Source organism: Choloepus didactylus, chromosome 5 (assembly GCF_015220235.1).
Source record: "Choloepus didactylus isolate mChoDid1 chromosome 5, mChoDid1.pri, whole genome shotgun sequence".
NCBI lineage: Eukaryota > Metazoa > Chordata > Mammalia > Pilosa > Megalonychidae > Choloepus > Choloepus didactylus.
In genome coordinates, this window is record NC_051311.1 from 158730294 (window position 1) to 158751061 (window position 20768).

General features: G+C 35.9%; 1 protein-coding gene across 1 annotated transcript in view; it reads left to right on the plus strand.

Moving 5' to 3' along the window:
* The window catches only part of LOC119535080 (zona pellucida binding protein), a 167879-nt gene that overhangs the window by 101234 nt on the left and 45877 nt on the right, over positions 1-20768 (plus strand). The window contains exon 7 of the mRNA XM_037837598.1: positions 3551-3728. Within this exon, the coding sequence (XP_037693526.1) occupies positions 3551-3728 (178 nt within the window). The remainder of the gene's footprint in view (positions 1-3550; positions 3729-20768) is intronic.

Consider the following 20768-nt stretch of genomic DNA (forward strand, 5'->3'; position numbering starts at 1 on the left):
TCTGGGCCTAATCTCTTGTCAGCTTGTCCATTAAATTTTTAATTTCACTCATTCATGTTTTGTAGTTCAAACTTTTTCAAATGTGCCTGTTCTTTTTAAGTTGATATAATTTTCCTTTCTCTTGTTTCCATTCCATTTTTATGTCTTTATGTCTTTTAAGCATACTTTTAAAATTATTTTTATTTTAGGTAAATGAAATTCCATTATATGAACTTTTTGATGGTTTAATTTGGCTGTTCCTTGTTTCTTCTTTTGCTTCTTTACCCATGGTGATTAATTTCATCACATATTTCAAAATTCTGGATGATGAAGTCATGTTAATCAGGCCTTTATCAGTAGATAGCCAGATTGGCCTATGGTGTAGGTGTGTTTCTACAGTTTGTGTTTGCTTTTGCCTAGTGCTCCAGAGTTATTCCTTATCAAAGACCAATTTTTAGTTTAATTTCTTGGTTTGGAAATGTAAATAAAAATGGCACACCCACTTGAAAGCAGTCAATTGCTTAAGAATTTTCATAGGATTTTACAGGAACCTGTGTTTTTCTTTTTTCTTTTTTTTTCTGGCTTTGACAGGGAAGTTTTTCCTGGTCCACTGTTTCTGTTAGAATCTTGCCCTCCTTTATCAGGTTTAAGGATTTTCTCTTTAGGCTATTAAAATTAGAGACCCTAGAATACTGAGATTGGCACCAAATGAATTAAGGACCCAACTACTATTAGGTTTGCAGTTTTCTCCTCAGTTTTAGCCCTTACATTTTCCTTCCTTCCCTCCTTTCCTTCCTCTCTCCCTCCCTTCCTCCCTCCCTTCCTTCCTTCCTTCCTTCTTTTTTTCACCTTCTCTCTCTCTTCCTCTCTTATTCATTCATTATTTTGTTGTAATATGGCTGTGCAAGGTCTTTGTTCTCTTTATTCATCTAGGTGATTTTTATCAGGAGGATTTTTCAGGATATCTAGTTCCTCACATTGTGGAAAAGGGAATTTTTTTGTATTTTCACCTTTCTATTCCCTATCTTATCTGTTTGTTTTTTCCTCTGAGGAACATACTATTTAAAAAAAAAAATAACATGCCAGTTTGACTATCTAATAATTCAAAAATATAAATTACAGTGATTTTTTTTTTTTTGTCTTTCTTCTAAAGGCCCTAATTTTCTAGTGGATGTTTCCATTTTATTCCATAGCAATCACAACTTTAGTAACATACCTGAGTGGAGAGTGTATTCTTTTACTTTTTGCTTCAAGATTTTAGTATTCCCTACAATGCAAAGTGAGAGGCTTCTGTTCTGAAGTTCTGGGATTTGTTATGTTTCTTATGATTGCATTCCAACTTTCATAGAATTAAAATTATTATATAACATTTTCCTTTCTTCTTCCTTCCTTTGGCCCCACTTTCAAACAGCTTTATCTCATAGCTTTGTGTCTAATTCACTGGCATGAGAGCACATTATCCCTGGTATGGTTTTCCTAACATGAGAGAAACGATGTTGTGGTTTTGATTAATCATATTCTACAGATTTCCATTGGAACATTCTACTATAAGAGCTGGACATCGCCAGCACTCCTTTGGATCCTGAGCATCAAGATCATCTGTCTCTTTTACTTAAATTTACAATTGTTTCCATTTTTCCAGGATAACTTTAAGCCTCTATCTCCTTTCTTTTCTTAATTCCAATCCTGTTTGATTACTATAGTGATTTTCCCCACAGATTCCTTGGTTGTTAACCAAAGGTATCCAGAGAAATTTATCTTGCAGGTGTAATATCCCTTTGGTGGATAGTAGGTCTCCCTTAGTGGTAATTTGAGTCCCAATTAGAGTCTGGTCTTGTATAAGATAAGGTATTTGTTGCCTATTCTGGAACTCCCCGAATTCTAAGTAGTTTGTTGCCTTCCTGATTTTCTGGACTAACCTGGGGCAAATAGTAAAGGCTTTCTAGTAATCTTTATTCACAATCTAACTTGGCATGGCCAGTGAAGCAGATTGTGGTATTTAAAACAATCTGTTCGGCTTCTTCACACAAAATGTCAATGCAGAGTGCTCAGTGTTGAAATAATAAGAGTTTCTTGTCCAATCCTGTAACCAAATGAGCCGATGTAAATACTACAGAGCATTATCTTCCATCTATGCATTCTTTTTTTTAGTAGAGTGAGCTAGGAAAACTGATGTCTATTCAGACATATTATTTCTTAGTTTCTTCAACCAGGTGATTATTATTGCATTTTCTCTAATTATGATTTGTTCTTATATCATTCAGATTGGTCCAAAAAGTTTTACTTTTAAATTTGTAATCCTTATCCAACCCACAAAATTCCTCAGTTTCACCCTTTGGTACAGATTAGTAACCCCATGTCAACCATCAACATTGTTAGTATAAGAAAATTCAGTTGATGATTCAAACAATTTATCAGCTTTTCATTTTAACAAATAGGAGATCTATGCTCCTTCTCCTTTTTAGAGGGGAAACAGGCAAAAGGGGTATGATTTACATGATCATTTTTTTGTTTTTTCTCAGGGTTAGCTCATTTAATTTGCAGGAGGGAGTTAGACAGCTGAGTGATTATGAATGGGTCTCCTGAAATTTAAGATTGTAGTCCCAATATTTAAATAAAATTGAATAAATGCCGTATCTTAAGCACCTCCTTAACAAAAATTTATAGAGTTGATAAAACACAAGGCAACAAGTTCACCAAAATTTATTTTTAAAAATGCAAGAAAACCATAGAATAGTAGAACAATAGGAGTTTTATAGTTAGGTAGACTACAGTATATAAAAATCAGTTTTCACAGTGATTTATAGAAATTTTCTTTGAAGGTTTATAATTTATAAGATATTTGAAGAACTCAGTAAGTTTAGGTGTACCATTAGTGGTTATAAATTGGCATTGTGTTCATCCATCTGTCCTCCTGACTAAATTAGACATGCAATTTAACATGGTAGAATTCAGAACTAATTAGCTTGTGAAGGACTGGATTCATGATTAGACCTCATGCTTTAATATCTAGAGCTTCTTGAGAAGTCAAAGGAAAATAAAAGTCAGAATAATTATTGAAAATATAAAGGTGGTTAAAGATCAGAATAAGACCTTATATTTTTTAAGTTAATTTTTGGAACACAGCTAGAAGTTGTAACATATATTTTATTTGTTCTTGTTTTCCATCCTAATTTTCCTTTGTGGAAGAGTGGAGGAGATGCCTTACGATAAGCTTCTTTAAGATTCTTAAACCTTTTGTTTCTTAGAGTAAATTTAATTCCAAAAGGCTGTCAATTTTGCTTAGGTGCCCATCATTTCAAATTTATAGGGCCCAAAATGATTGTGTACATGTCCAAATTATTTCCTTGTATTGTATTTGGAAGTACATATGTAAATGTTTGAGGTTTATAGATGACATCTTCCCATTTTTACCTGTTTTGTTTATATCCTGTGCATTCAAGAAAAAACAAGAACCTCAGGACTTTGTTTTCCCATGCCTGTAAATCTATAAGCAACTTTATTTGTTCTAAAATTACATTTATTTTATAAAGTGTGGCTAATATTTTTTCAAACTGTATTTATATTTTAGGCTAAAAATCTCATAGAGAGGTTTTTTAATCAACAAGTAGAAGTTCTAGGCAGACGTGCAGAGCCATTGCCTGAAATATACTATATTGAAGGTACTCTCCAAATGGTTTGGATTAATCGCTGCTTTCCAGGGTATGGCATGAACGCTCTGATACATCCAAACTGCCCTGAGTGCTGTGGTATGTAATGAACTATGATTTCATATTTTATGTTTATGAAAATTTACTTATTTTTAACATGCCTATTATTTATTTTTACTATTATTTATTCCTTAGTTTATTTGAATTGTGTGTCTTAAAAGACTAATGTGAATCTAAACAGATATAAGAGAAAAAGTTGGTTTAATTTCTCCCTAGGTGTTGATATTATAGCAAAGAGAGTTTAGAAGTGTTAGGCATTTGTCTTGGAGAAAACACAAATAATTAATACTTACGAGTCACTTAGAGTGAGTAACTTGCTCTGAAGAAAGCCAAATGATACTTCTTTTAGAATTCATTATTGTTGAGTTTGGGTTTGTATAGTCTAGAGTAAGAGTTTATTTACTTATTTCTTTTTCATTTTGGTATAAATATATGAATTGTTTTACCACCAGTTATTTTTCTGACCTTTGATCCTAGCACTAAAGAATCTGAGCCACTATCTTTTATTCATCCATCTTCTTTATCATAGGAAAGTGATGTGTAGATGCTCTTGGCTTAGAATGAGTACAAGGACTCACAGTCTGAATTTCTATTACCAAGAATTGAGTGGGTCATTAATTTTCAGTCTAACATAAATATCATTAAATTAGTACCATATTCATTGGCTCTAATGGCTAGGTTTAAAATTACCATCTTTCCATGTAATAGAGCACTTAACATTCTTTTTGCTTTGCTTGATTTAATTTGGCTTGATTTTGATTTTGGTTTTGATTTTGTTTTCTCATTTTGTTTAAGTGGATTAAATTTGATAAAATGAACTTAAAAGGTTTCTTAGGAAATACAATATGAATTTAACAAATAAAGCATATTTTTAATTATTTTTAAAATCTGTGATTATGTATATCAGCCTAGAGTTTAGATAATGAAAAACTAAGTCTTGGAAATAAAATGAACCCAGAACCTAGTGGTTTAGCTTTATATATGCATTTATATCTTTATTTAAAATATTTGCATATTGTTCATTAATTCAAATATTTTGAAATACTTAAACATAACCTCTTTCAAATGAAATAAAAGATTATAATCTCTGAGAAGTATAAATAATTTTACCGTTTAAAAATGTTTTTGTGTTTATAATTCAGGTAATAATACAACTGCCAGGCTCTCCAATTTTACCATGTACTTATAACTGTCAGTTTAAGTGCTGATTTATTTGATCAAGTTCATTGAGCAATTGTTTATTCCTGACCATAGCCCCCCATGAAGAGTGTACAAAAAAACTTTTATGTAAATCTCTGAAAAACTATTTTGCTCCTCCCAATATGTGATCTCTCCCCATAGATTTTATAGACAGAAGAAATGCATGAAACAGGGAATAAGAGTCTTCTAAACTGAAGGCAAGAGATGAAAAGGAGATTATACAAAGAAAAACTGAGTTAGAGATAGGATAGAGCATAGAAAATTAATGTAATTGATATAAGCCTTCTGGGTGATTTGTGACTCAGTGTAGGTCTTTGAAGGATACCAAGTTAGCAAATACAATCCAAGCAAGGACATGAATGAGCGTCATGTTTCTGGGAGAATTTAGCCTGACCACTGGGTTCAGAGGGTTGATGTTGTAAGAAACGGAGACATCAGAAGCCTTGATAGCAAATTAGAAGAGGTGTAATTTAATGTGGTAGTAGGAGACATCTTTGAGTAGAGGAGAGAAATAAAATTTATTTTTTTTTTGCAATTATGAGATCATTTTCATTGCTAAGATTTATTAACTAGTGATTTGCTAAATTTTATTTTGTGCTGACCTATGGTAAATAAAGATTTTTAATTTAGAATTATCTTTTGATATTAGCTTATCTGTAGTCTAATTAAGTAATATGTGGCCTCCTGTTTGCATAAAATTCATTAAATATAATGTGACTTTCAGGTTCCTGTCATATATAACACATTTTGTCTATCTTGCACAAGATCATTGCCCTAAAATTTTTTAGTTTATTTTTCTAATTAGAGAATTTGTAGATTTACAAAAAAATCATGTAAAAAATGCAGCATTCCATATACCCCTTCCCCCTATTATTAACACTTTGCATTAGTGTGTTACCTTTGTTAAAATTGATGAAAGAGTATTATAATAGTACTATTAATTATAGTCCATTGTTTACATTGGGTGTATTTTTTCCCAATATATCACCCTATCATTACCCCAGTTTAGTGTGGTAAATTTGTTATAATTCATGAAAGAAAAATTTAAATAATTATACTATTAACTGTAGTTCATTGTTTAAAATAGGGTTCACCGTGTTGTACAGTCTTGTGTTTTATCCTTTGTTATTCTTGTACATATATGTGACCTAAAATTTCCCTTTAATCTCATTCACATATATAATTCATTGTTGTTAATTACACTCAACAATGTGTTACTGTCACCACCATCCATTTTTAAAACTTTATAATCAACCCAAATAGAAATTCTGTACAAATTAAGTATTAACTCCCCATTCCCTGCCCCCAACCAAGACCCAGATAACCTATATTCTAGATGCTAACTCTGAGTTTGCCTGTTCTAATTATTTTATAACAATGAGATCATAAAGTATTTGTCTTTCTGTTTTTGGCTTAATTCACTCAGCATAATGTCTTCAAGTTTCAACTGTGTTTTGTGTAACTCAGAACTTCATTCCTTTTTAATACTAAATAATATTCCATTGTATGTGTATACCAATTTTGTTTACCAATTCATCGGTTGATGAACACTTGGGTTGCTTTCATGTTTTGGCATTTCTGAATAATGCCACTATGAACATCACTATGCAAATGTCTGTTTCAGTCCCTACTTTTAATTGTTTTGGGCATTTACCTAGTAGAGGGATTGCCAAATCATATGATAATTCTATATCTATGCTTTCTGAGCAACTGCCAAACTGACTTCCATAATGGCTTCACCATTTTACATTGCCACCAGCAATGAATTTGTGTTACTAATTCTCCACATCCTCTACCACACTTGTATTTTTGTGTTTTTTTTCAACAGTAGCCATTCTAGTAGGTACAAAGTGGTATTTCATTGTGGTCTTGATTTACATTTCCATAATAGCTAATGATGCTGAGCATCTTTTCATGTGCTTTGTAGCCATTCGTATATCCTCTTTGGAGAAAGGTCTTTTCAATTCCGTTGCCCATTTCTTAATTGGGTTTCTTTTTATTGCTGAGTTGTAGGATTTTTTATATATTCCAGATATTAAACACTTATTGGATAACCGGTTTCCAGATACTTTTTCCCATTGAGTAGATTATTTTTTCACATTCATGACAAAATACTTGATTCACAAAAGTTTTTAATTTTGAGGAGGTCCCATTTGTCTATTTTTTTCTTTTGTTGCTTGTGCTTTGGGTGTAAAGTCTAAGAAATTGTTGCCTAACACAGGATCTTGAAGATGCTTCCCTATATTTTCTTCTAGGAGTTTTGTAGTCCTCACTCTCATATTTAGGACCTTGATCCATTTTGAGGTAGTTTTTTTATATCTTGTGAGATAGGGGCCATCTTTCATTCTTTTGAATATGGATACCCAGTTCTCTCAGCACCATTTGTTGAAGAGACTATTCTTTATCAATTGGATGTAAGGTCTAAGAAGTGACCTCCTAATACAAGGTCTTGAAGATTATTCCCTACATTATCTTCTAGGAGTTTTATGGTGCTGTCTCTTATATTAAGGTCTTCAGTCCACTTTGAGTTAATTTTTGTGTAGGGTATGAGGTAGGGGTTCTCTTTCATTCTTTTGGATATGGATATTTAACTCTCCCAGCCCCATTTATTGAAAAGACTGTTATGTCCCAGTTCAGTTGCTTTGGGGGTCTTATGAAAGATCAGTTGGCCATAGATCTGGGGGTCTGGCTCCAAATTCTCAGTTCAATTCCATTGATCAATATGTCTGTCTTTGTGCCAGTACCATGCTGTTTTGACAACTGTGGCTTTATAATAAGCTTCAAAGTGGGGGAGTGTAAGTCCTCCCACTTCGTTTTTCTTTTTAGAGTGTCTTTAGCAATTCTTAGCATCCTCCCTTTCCAAATAAATTTGATTACCAGCTTTTCCAAGTCTGCAGAGTAGGTTGTTGGAATTTTGATTTGGATTGCATTGAATCTGTAGATGAATTTGGGTAGAATTGACATCTTAATGACATTTAGCCTTCCTATCCATGAACATGGAATATTTTTCCATCTTTTAAGGTCCCCTTCTCTGTCTTTTAGTAGAGTTATGTAGTTTTCTTTTTAGAGGTCTTTTACCTCTTTGGTTAAGTTTATTCCTAGGTACTTGATTTTTTTAGTTGCTATTGCAAATGTTGTCTTTTTCTTGAGTGTCTCTTCAGTTTGCTCATTTCTAGCATATAGAAACATTATGACTTATGTGCATTAATCTTGTATCCCGCTACTTTGCTAAATTTGTTTATTAACTCTAGTAGCTGAATTGTTAATTTCTCAGGGTTTTCCAGATATAAGACCATATCATCTGCAAACAATGACAGTTTTACTTCTTCCTTTCCAATTTGGATGCCTTTTATTTCTTTGTCTTGCTGAACTGCCCTGGCTAGCACTTTCAGCACAATGTTGAATAACAGTGCTGACAGTGGGCATCCTTGTCTTGTTCCCGATCTTAGAGGGAAGGCTTTCAGTCTCTCATCATTGAGTACTGTGCTGGCTGTGGGTTTTTCATATATGCTCTGTTCTAGTTTGCTAATGCTGCCAGAATGCAAAACACCAGAAATGGATTGGCTTTTATAAAAGGGGGTTTATTTGATTACACAGTTACAATCTTAAGGCCATAAAGTGTCCAAGTTAACACATCAGCAATTGAGTACCTTCACTGGAGATGGCCAGTGGCATCTGGAAAACCTCTGTTAGCTGGGAAGGCACAAGGCTGGTGTCTGCTCCAAAGTTCTGGTTTCAAAATGGCTTTCTCCCAGGACATTCCTCTCTAGGCTGCAGTTCCGCAAAAATGTCACTCTTAGTTGCTCTTGGGGCGTTTTTCCTCTCACAGCTTCTCCAGAGCAAAAAGTCTACCTTCAACGGCTGTCTTCAAACTGTCCCATAATCTGCAGCTCCTCTCTCAGTTCCTGTGCATTCTTCAAAGTGTCCCTCTTGGCTGTAGCTTCTCTTCAGTATGTCACTCACAGCTGTACTGAGTTCCCTCTGCCCATCAGCTCATTTATATATCTCCACTGATCAAAGCCCACCCTAAATGGGTGGGCCACGCCTCCATGGAAATATCTCATCAGAGTTATCACCTACAGTTGGGTGTAGCGCATTTCCATGCAAATCTAATCAGCACCAAAAGGTCTGCCCCGCAGGATTGCATCAAAGAATATGGCTTTTTCTGGGGGACATAATACATTCAAACCAGCACATGCTCTTTGTCATATTGAGGAGGTTTCCTTCAATTCCTACCTTTTGAAGTGTTTTTATCAGAAAGGGATGTTGGATTTTGTCAAATGCTTTTTCAGCATCTATTGAGATGATAACTTGATTTTTCTCTTTTGATTTGTTAATGTGTTGTAATACACTGATTGATTTTCTTATGTTGAACCATCCTTGCATGCCTGGTCATGGTGTATGGTTTTTTTAATGTGTCTTTGGATTTGATTTGCAAATCTTTTGTTGAGAATTTTTCCATCTATATTCATTAGGGAGGTAGGCCTCTAGTTTTCCTTTTTTGTAGCATCTTTGCCTGGTTTTGGTATTAGATTGATGTTAGCTTTATAAAATGAGTTAGGTAGTGTTCCATTTTCTTTGATGTTTTGAAAGAGTTTGAGTAAGATTGGTGTCAATTCTTTTTGGAAAGTTTGGTAGAATTCCCCTTTGAAGCCATCTGGCCCTGGGCATTTATTTGTGGGAAGCTATTTGATGACTGATTGGATCTCTTTGCTTGTGATTGGCTGGTTGAGGTCTTCTGTGTCTTCTCTGGTCAGTCTAGGTTGTTCATATGTTTCCAGGAAATTGTCCATTTCCTCTACATTATCCAGTTTGTTGCCATAGAGTTGTTCATAGTATCCTCTTGTAATTTTTAAAATTTCTTTGGGATCCTCAGTAATGTCACCTTTCTCATTCATTATTTTGTTTATATGGGTCTTCTCTCTTTTTGATCTTGTCAGCCTAGCTAGGAGCTTGTCAATCTTGTTGATCTTCTCAAAGAACCAACTTTTGGTGTCATTTATCCTCTCTATTTTTTTTTGTTCTCTATGTCATTTATTTCTGCTGTAATCTTGTTATTTTTTTTTCCTACTTGGTTTAGGATCGTTTTGCTGTTCATTTTCTAGCTTCTTCAGTTGATCCATTAGTTCTTTGATTTTAGCTCTTTCTTCCTTTTTAATATATATGTTTAGTGCTATAAATTTCCCCCTCAGTACCGCTTTTGCTGCATCCCATAGATTTTGGTATGTTGTGTTTTCATTTTCATTTGTCTCTATATATTTAGCAATTTCTCCTGCTATTTCTTCTTTATCTCACTGATTGTTCAGGTGTGTGTTGTTTAACCTCCAGGTATTTGTGAATTTTCTAAGTCTCTGATGGTTTTTAACTTCTAATTGTATTCCATTGTGGTCAGAGAATGTGCTTTGAATAATTTCAATTTTTTTAAATTTATTGAGGCTTGTTTTATGTCCCAGCATGTGATCTATTCTGGAGAAAGTTCCGTGAACACTAGAGAAGAATGTGTATCCTGGTAATGTTGGATGTCATGTTTTATATATGTTGTTAAATCCAATTGATTTATCAGATTGCTTAGATTTTCAGTTTCTTTATTGGTCTTCTGTCTGGTTGATCTGTCTATAAGAGAGAGTGATGTGTTGAATTCTCCCACAATTATTGTGGAAACATCAATTGCTTCCTTTAGTTTTGCCAGTGTTTGTGTCGTATTTTGTGGGCACCTTGATTGGGTACATAAACATTTATGATTGTTATTTCTTCTTGTTGAATTGCCCCTTTTATTTGTATGTAGTGGCCTTCTTTGTTTCTCCTAACAACCTCTCATTTAAAGTCTATTTTATCTGGGATTAATATTGCTACTCGTGCTTTCTTTTGGCTGTAGCTTGCATGAAATATTTTTTTCCATCCTTTCGCTTTCAATTTCTTTGTGTCCCTATGTCTAAGATGAGTCTCTTTTATGCAACATATTGATGGTTCATTTTTTTTTATTCATTCTGCCAATCTATATCTTTTGATTGGGGAGTTTAATCCATTTACATTCAATGTTATTACTGTGAAGGCATTTCTTGAATCAGCCATCTTATCCTTTGGTTTATGTTTGTTGTATATATTTTTTCCCTCTCTTAATGTCCTTTAATGTACCCACACTGAATCTCTTTAGTACTGAGCCTTTCTCCATCTCTCTCTCTCCTTTTTTTGTTTCTCTGTTGGTAGGGTTCCCTTTAGTATCTCAAGTAGTGCAGGTCTCTTGTTAGCAAATTCTCTCAGCATTTGTTTGTCTGTGAAAAATTTAAGCTCTCCCTCAAATTTGAAGGAGAGCTTTGCTGGATAAAGAATTCTTGGTTGGAAATTTTTCTCTCAGAATTTTAAATATGTCATGCCACTGCCTTCTCGCCTCCATGGTGGCTGCTGAGTAGTCACTACTTAGCCTTATGCTATTTCCTTTGTATGTGGTGAATTGCTTTTCTGTTGCTGCTTTCAGAACTTGCTCCTTCTCTTCTGTATTCAACAGTGTGATCAGAATATGTCTCAAAGTGGGTTTATTTGGATTTATTCTATTTGGAGTTTGCTGGGCATTTATGATTTGTGTATTCATGGTGTTTAGAAGAGTTAGGAAGTTTTTCCCAACAGTTTCTTTGAATAGTCTTCCTAGACCTTTATCCTTCTCTTTCCCTTCTGTAACACCAAGGAGTCTTATATTTGGACATTTTATATTATCTATCATATCCCTGAGGTCCGTTTTGATTTTTTTCCCCATTCTTTCTTTTGTTCTTTCATTTTCCGTTCTCTCATCCTCCAGGTCACTGATTCGCTGTTCAGCTTCCTCTAGTCTTGTACTAGAGGTATCCAGAATCTTTTTAATTTGGTCAGCGGTTTCTTTTATTTCCATAAGATTGTCTATTTTTTCATTTACGCTTGTAATTTCTTCTTTATGCTCTTCTAGGGTCTTCTTCATGTCCTTTATATCCTGTGCCATGCTCTTGTTGTTGTTCTTCAGTTCTTTGATTAATTGCTCCAAGTACTGTGTCTCCTCTGATCTTTTAATTTGGGTGCTTGGACTTGGGTTATCCATATTGTCTGTTTTTTTCATATGCTTTAAAATTTTCTATTGTTTTTGTCCTCTTGGCATTTGCTTAACTTGACAGGGTTCTTTTAGGATTTGTAGGCCGCTTAAAACACTTATCTCTAATTTGTCAGATCTACGGCTTGGTGGAGTACATGTTCTCTACCCAGCAGGTGGCGTCTGTGAGCCACCTTTTCCCCTCAAGCCAGTTATCCCCAGCTTTGTATTTGTGGGGAGTGGGAGTCTGAGCCTTTTGTGAGTCCAGTGGGTGCACCAAGCTTGCATGTGTAGTTGGTGTTGCCCGCCCTGCATATGGCGCGTGTGTCTGAGCAGATGGGGGGGGATGGCTCTATCAATCAAGTCTCCCTGGTGTTCCTGCAGTTCAGTCCCACCACAGTTTGCTCTGCCGCTGACCCACAAGTCCTTGGTATTGGCGTATGGCCCTGGGACTTGCGATTGGGTCCCTCTTCCAAGCCATGCACCGTCAGGTCCTCTGTTGAGGGATGACTGTGCTATGTCACAGGTGAGTGCCATCCCTGTGGGTAGTTCTGGGCTGCAGGGCTGTGTAGGGGTGTTCCCAGTTTGCTGAAAGGATGGCTGAATGGGGCGTGTTAATACACACAGCTCCACATTCCCAACTCTGGGACAACCAGCTGAAGGTGTGGGGAAGACTGATGCCCACACCTGATTTGTGGTGTGTTTGTGTGTTGTTGAAAACATTTCCTGTCACACTCGGTTGTCTGGGACAGCTCTGGGCCGTGGAGCCGGCACCTGGCAGGAGTGTTCCCTGCCCACTGGGAAGATGGTTGTGAGGGGACGCCCCCCCTTTTCTTGGGAAGTTGTGGCGTTTAGCAAATTTTCTTGGCTAGTGGACTTATTGCCTTGTGTCTTAGAGCTCTCTTAGCTCTGCTCTTGTCTGGGCCCAAATTGCAAAGTCTTTGAGGCTTTCTGTAATGGGCTTCTTAGAGCAATTGTTTTAGAAAAAGAGAAAAAGATTTAAAAAAAAATGGAAGGGCCCTCCTTGTAGATCTAATGGGCTATTGAAATGCTAAGAGACAAGGAGATTAGGGCCATTAAGGAATGATCCAAGCAGCAGAGAAACCAGCTTTTCAGACAGAGAAACTCGCCTTCTGGATTTGCATATGAGCCTGACTCTGCCTGAGCTCTGCCCTTCCCTGTTCTATGTTCACCAGAACTCCAAGAAGTCTCTGCTTTTATTTTTGTGTTTTCCTTGCTGTTTCTGCTATCCCTATCTCCTCTCTGCCAGGCTGGCTGCTCCTGGATTCTCCGGTGTCTGGTCTCGGAGTTTGGATCAGTAGAATGAGTTTCCGGTAAGAACCGCAACTGCAGTTCTCCCTCCTTGTTCCCAGCACTGATGGCCCCTCCTCCCATGGGACTGAGCCTGGGAGGGAGAGGCACAGGTCCCCTGGCCACAAAAACTTACAGATTTTGCTGATCTCAGCTGTTCCACGCGTTCATGAGTGTTGTATGAAGTATGCCAAAAGTCAGATTGCTCTGCAGTGTCTAGTCCATGCAGTTCCTGGCTCTTTCTACCTACTGCCCTGGAGTAGTAACTAAAATGTACACCTCACCACTCCACCTTCTTGCCCCCCCCACCTCCTGGTACCTTCATTTATACATTCTTCTCGAAACCTCTCTCTTCTGTCTTTTCCCATCTGTCTGCAGCACTCCCTTTAGTATTTCTTGTAGAGAAGGTCTCCTGTTCACAAACTCTCAGTGTCTGTTTATCTGTAAATATTTTAAACTTGCCCTTATTTTTGAAGGACAGTTTTGCTGGATATAAGATTCTTCCTGGAAGTTCCTCTCGTTCAGTATCTTAAATATATCATACCATTGCCTTCTTGCCTCCATGGTTTCTACTGAGAAATTCACCCTTAGTCTTATTGAGTGTCCCTTGCATGTAATGGATTGCTTTTCTCTTCTTTCAGAATTCTCTATTTCTCTTTGATATTTGACAATCTGATTAGTAAGTGTCTTGGAGTAGGTCTATTTGGATAAATTCTTTTTGGGGTATGCTGTGCTTCTTGGATCTGTAATTTTATTTCTTTTATAAGAGTTTCAAATTTTTCATTATTTCCTCTATGATTCTTTCTGCCCCCTTTTCCCTCTTCTCCTTCTGGGACACCTGGAACATGTATATTCATGTGCTTCATGTTGTCCTTCATTTCACAGTATTTTTCCATTGTTCTCTCCATCTTTTCTTTTGTATGTAGGATTTCAGATATCCTGTCCTCCAGTTCAGTAATCCTTTCTTCTGCCTCTACACGTCTACTGTTGTATGTCTCCACTGTGTTTTTCATCTCTTCTGTTGTGCCTTTCATTCCCGTAAGTTCTGCCATTTATTTTTTCAAGCCTACAAATTCTTCCTTATGATCACCCAGTGTCTTCTTTATATCCTCATCTCTTTTGTCATGTTTTCTTTCAACTTGTTGATTTGATTTGGGAAATTTGTTTGAACATCTTTAATTAGTTGTTTCACCTCTTGATTCTCAGTTGAGGTATTAATTTGTTCCTTTGACTAGGTCATATCTTCATGTTTCCTGGTATGGCTCGTGATGTTTTGCTGTCTAAGCATCTGATTTTCTTGATTAGTTTATTCTGGAGGTTTTCTCTTTTTTGCCTTTTTTTTTCTTTTTTCTTTTTTTAGTTCTCTTTGATCTCTTTATTTCTTTGATTCTCTTGCTGGCCTTGTTTCTCTTGTCAGATTGGCTCTGCCCCTTATTCTCACTGCCCCCTCACCCCATCAGGCATCTACTGTTGCCTGCCTCAGGGATGGAAGGTAGACACTGTTTCCTTTGCACTTTTCAGACTGTCCAGCAGATGGTGGTATTTGGTAGCATGATTGTCCCCGGAGGTTGCTTTGCCTCCAATCATAGGGTGCATACAGGTGAGCTGAAACTGCAGGATTCCTATGCCATCACTTTGCTGGCCAAAATCTGGCTTGATGTGGGCTACACCTGTTGCAGAGTACTCACGCAGGTGACCCAGTACTTTAGCCATCCCCAAGGCAAGGAAACAGCTCCCAGCTGCTGTTTCCCTCTAAGGTAGTGGAAGGGTTTTCAGACTCAGGGCTGGAAATGCAGTCTCTGTCCATGTTCGCTCAGTCTCTTTGTCCCTCACTAACCTGTACCTTGGAATGTCCTCCCCTGACTCCCAGGTCTTCAGACAGTTGGAGTATGTCTCACTGCTGTGAGAGATTTTAAAATCTGTGTCCCTGGTGGGAGGGTTCATGTACACTGGATTCTCTGCCTTTCCCACCCAGAGATTGAGTGTGGGGGAGGGGAGAGGACCAGCTGTTCTGAGATGGAAGATTTCTACCTGATATTTCTTCTCTTTCTTCAATTTAGCACCTGCAGGGCCTTCCTCCAATATATATGCTCCTCCAGAGTTTCAAACAATTCAGAATTATCCTTTTTTTCACTGAATCTATGGAAAGGAGTTTTCAGTAGCTGTTTATGTCACCATGTAGATGATGTCACTGCCAATTGTTTTTTCAATCTTTAGAGTTCTTCCTTATGTTCACCCAATTTCTTCTTTATATCCTTCATATCTTTTGTCATATCCTCCCTCATGTGATTGATTTGATTTTTGAATTTATTTAGCACATTTGAACATCTTTAGTTAATTGTTTCAACTCCTGTATCTCATTTGAATTGTAAGTTCTTTCCTTTGCACCATATCTTTGTTTTTCCTATTGTGACTCATAATTTTTTGTTTAGGCATCTGGTTTCCTTGATTATCCCAATCAAATTTTCCTAGACCAGATGGGCCCAGTTCTCAGGAGGAGGGTGTAACCACTATCAAGTTTCCCTGAGGATGAGACCAAGTAGATTGTCATACTTTCTTGTGAGGCCTCTAGACTGTGTGCTTTTACTATCCTGCCCAGCAGGTGATGCCTTTCAGCCCACAGCTTCCCACTGGCATAAAGATGTACAGTGTCTTTAATTCTCAGTAGACCCTGTCCCTGCCAGACACTGAGGGTGAATCAGAAGCCAAGCTTAAGCTGTTTCTGGTATTTTCTTTACCTCAGGCCCTGGGGTCTGAATTCTCTGAGGGACGGCAGCCACTTGAGCTGGGCTCTGCACTCCCTTTTCTTAGGGAAGATAAGCCCTCTAGGGAATTATCTCCTTCGCTTAATTTCTTCCTTCATTTCTCTAACTATCTTAACTCCACCCTTGTCTGGGTCAACACTGCCAATTGAAAATGCCTGAGGCTTTCTCTAATGAGCTACTCAGAATGAGAGAAAAAAAAGAAGAAAGAAATACCCATTTGAGGGCCAGTCTCCAGACCCCATGTTTTGCTGGTTGGCCAGAGTTGGTACCCGGTTCTTTTTGCCCCTTTTCTTGGGACACAGCCCATTTTGCAGTATTCTGAGCTCAGCCAACTCCAACAGCCTTTTTTTTTTTTTTTTTTTTTTCCCATCAGCGCTTCATCCTCTTTGCTGGGAGTGACCTCACAGTTCCTTTCCTGCTTACTCTGGGTTTATCTGTGCTTATAGCTAATATTCAGTAGTCCAACTTCATTAATTAAAACTGCAGTTGGAGCTTGGTTGAGCTACCTTCCCTTACTCCCAGCAGAGATCACTTCTTTTCCCAACAGGGAGTGTTCCAACTCAGTCTGCCGTGTCACTGGGGGAGGGGTGCCAGCTCCACAATTTGGGGGCTTTACTTACAGTTTTATGCTAAGACCTCAGCCATTCCACCTGTTCTGGACTGGTATATGAGGTATGTCCATTCACAGATGTCCTCCAGACTGTTGTTCCAGACTATTTAGTAGTTTTTCCTGGCTATTTACTAGTTGCTCTAGGGGACTAACTAAATTCCTCACCTTTGTGTGCCACCATCTTGCCCTGCCTTCAGTCACCATCTTTCTTGATCTTAAGGTAATATCTACCCTTCAATTTTAAGAGTTATTTACATATTAGGGATATTAGGCTTTTGTGGTAAATGTTGCAACTATTTTCTGCCAGATTGTCAGTTTTCTTTTGACTTTCTTATGTTTTTTTTGGTCATTATTTTTTCTAAATTATGTATTCCGATTTATGCATCTTAATATTGCTGATTTAGAGGGTAGACCTGTAGACTCTGGTCTTTTTTAAATTTCTGGAGGGTTTTCTTTTCTTTTTTTCTTTTTTTTGGTGGGGGGAGAGGGGCTTTGAGTTCAGAATGTTATTCTATATGATTGTTTTTTTTCTTCTTCAGAGATTCCAATAATACAAATGTAATTCCTATTTTGCTTTGCCTGTCTTCCATTTGCAGTATTTCACTGAGACCCTTGTTGCATTGTTCTTTATCTCATGTTCAGGCTTTTGGCTATTTCCCTGCTTTTCTTTATTGACCCTTATTAAAGCGATTTTTTCCCCCATTTCTTTCCAGAAATCAGTTGCTCTGTTTATTTCCTGGTTTTTGTTTATTTTTGCTTTTTGCATTTTTGTTCTTTCTTTTTGAATTTATGATTCAAGACATTTTTTCTTATCTTCAGACATTTGTCTGAGTAATACATAATTTAGTTTGCATTATTGTCTTACAGTTCTCTTATTCTTCATGTTGGATTTTTTGGGGAAATATCCCACAGTTGATATGAGTTTGGCTTTGTTTTCTTTTTCTTTCTTTCTTTCTTTCTTTCTTTCTTTCTTTCTTTCTTTTTTTTTTTTGTTTTTTGGTAATAAGTCTGTATAGAGATGTTAGTCTTTTTTAGGTACATTTTTATAGTATTGGGGTATTTTACAAAATGGTAACTCAGGAAGGGATTGTGTGCCCTCTTTTTTCTTTCTTTGTTTGTTTGTTTGTCTTTTTATATAATCCAAGGCCTAATTTTCCCCCTTTTGCTTTTTTCCCCTTTACCACTCAACTGCAAAAGAGTGCTTTTCCCTTTCTTCTTGCCTGTTTTTCCCATCCAGAAAATAAACACTTGGAAGGATTGCCACTACAGGTTTATAGACATTTTTTGAAAGAGTCCCCTCCCTGCAATCTGTATTCTCACCTGCCAAGATGCTCTTTTAATATTTTCATACTTAAAGTGGACTTATTATTGTCGGTTGTTGTTTTAGATAAATCATAAACTTGCCTGTCACTAAGTCACTATTTCTCTCTTGTCTGAAATGTTAATCATACTCTCCTTTGCCAAAAATGTATTGTGGCTGGGTCAGGTGGAGTAGAGAGGGAGGGATTGCATACTAGATTTGGTATTTTTCCTTTTTTGCCCTGATAGTTATTTTGAGGTTTGTGCATTTTTCTGTCTTCAGTTTAGGATGAGGGCATAATTTTTGTGTCATTTCTTTTTTCCTTTCTTGTCGGATTATTAATTTTAGGAAAAATATTGAAACATGGGAGTCCAGGCAGCCTTCACTATACCACTGTTTTCAACTGCTTTGTTCTTTTTTTTTTTTTTTAATTTTTCTTAACCTTTTGTTACTAATATATTTACAATTAATTTTTCTCATTTAATTTAATAAGTTGTCAATTATTTTGGATTTTCATTGATTACTTATATATCAAAAAAGAAATACTTTTGGTCTTCTTTTCTATTTTCTAAACTTTTCACTTCTTTTTATATTACTACCCTGGTTGGGACCTCTAGAGTCATACAGAAGAGCGAGAATGAGAGTAGGCATCCTTGTCACATTTGGATCTCAAAAGCAAAGTTTAAAAGGCTTCATCATTATATTAGTCTTCCATTTAGTTTTTTGTAGATGCTGCTTTCCGAATTAAGAATATTTCCTTCTATTTTTCATATGTTAAAAATTTATTTTTTATAATAAATTATTTTAAAGCAATTTTATGTATACAGAAAAATTGCCTAGAAAATGCAGAGGGTACTATGCCCCCCACCCCTAACACAGTTTTCCCCTATTATTACCATCTTGTGTTAGTGTAGTATATTTGCTACCACTGGTAAGCCAAGATTAATATATTATTGTTAACTAAACTGTGATTTATATTACGGTTTGCTCTTTGTGTTGTACAGTTTGTTGGGTTTTGACAAATGCATAATGTATGTTTAACCACCATTACAATATCATACAGCATAGTTAGTGCACTGCCCTAAAAATTCCTGTGCTGCACCTATTCATCCCTGCCTTCCTCCTCGTGAACCTCTTGGTCTTTTCTTGATTGTTTTATAATTTTTAAATTAGGGCATCAATTTCTACAGAAAAAATCTGCTGGCATTTTTATTGAGTTAAAATGAATATATGGATACCATTTTGGAGAAGGGATATCTCTCTATTAATTCTTTCACTCCATGAACATGGTATATCTCTCCATTTATCAGGTCTCCTTTAACTTCTCTGAGCAGTATCTTCCAGTTTTCATTATTCAGGGTTTGCACATGTTAAATTTTTTTTTCTTAAGTTTTTTATACTATGGATGCTGTTGTAAATAGTATTTTAAAATTTCTATTACTAAGAATTCATTTCCAATACTTAGAGATATAATAATTTTTGTATATTGACTCCTTATTTTATGACCTTGCTAAACTAACTTATTGCCTTGGAAGTGTATTATAGATTTTTAGGATTTTTTCCATACCTTATTATTTCACATAGTAATAAAGACAATTTCACTTATTTTCTTACAGTCCCTATGTGCTTTATATTTATTATTGACTCATTACTCTGTCTAGAATATTGAGAACCATGTTGACAGAAGTGCTGAGAGTGGGCATGCTTATTTTGTTCTCCATGTAAGAGCCCTCATTCTTTCATGAATAGGTATGATAACTAGCTGTAGACTTTTCAGAGATGCTCTTAATCAGTTGAGGAGGAAAATCCCTTCCGTTTCCTATTTTGATTTTTAATTATAAATGGTGTTGTTTATGACCTTGCATAAACTAACCTGATATATCAGAACTACATGTGATCACTCTTTATCCGTTGTATATATTGCTGGATTTTATTTGCTCATTTTTATAAGAGATTTTTGTGTCTATGTTCATGAGAGACTTTGGTCTGATATCTTATTTCCTTTAAATTTTTTGCAAGGTTTTAGGGTTAAGGCATTTTCTGTCTTTTAAAAAAAGATGACTTGAAATTGTTCTCTCGTTGCTTTTCTTTAAGTGTAAAATTTATATAATTTCTCCCTTAAATGTTTAATTTACCATTGAAGCCATCTGTACCTGGAGATTTATTTTTGTTGGTTTCAAATTTTTTTTTTTTTTTGGTGGGACGTTTTGGAGTGGGGTAGGGGAACAGATTTTAATTAATATTTCCCTAAGTGTTTATTTAGAGAAACAAAATCTTTATTTATAATATTATATTTCAAACATCCAAAAATGCAGAAAATGATATTGCAAACAAGTGTGGACACACCACCCATTCCAAATAGGTTTCAGAATCTATAACATGCTTCATGTTCTTTTCAAATTTTAAGTGACTTAAACAGGGTACAGCTGAAGCCTCACTATGAATCCCTCAACAATCCTATTGACTTCCCTCTATCCTCAGAGATATCTGTTAACAGAATTTGGTATTTTTCATCCCCATTCAGGATTTTACACTTAAAACATATTGAGATAAGCAATAATGACAAACTAATAATGTTTTACATGGTAATCATTAAATAAATTGTGACTAAAGTAACTTCTACAATTTTGCTTTTTTGGGCTCAACATTATTTTTATAGCTTTGTTGAGGTATAATTATATACATACAATTAACTACACATGTTGAAATCTTACATTTTAATGGCTTTGGCATGCATACACCCATAAAACCATCAAGACACTCAAGATAGGGTGCATTACTAATTACCATCACCTTAGATTTTGCTTTATGGACATTTGTAATACACCCCAGGCAAATA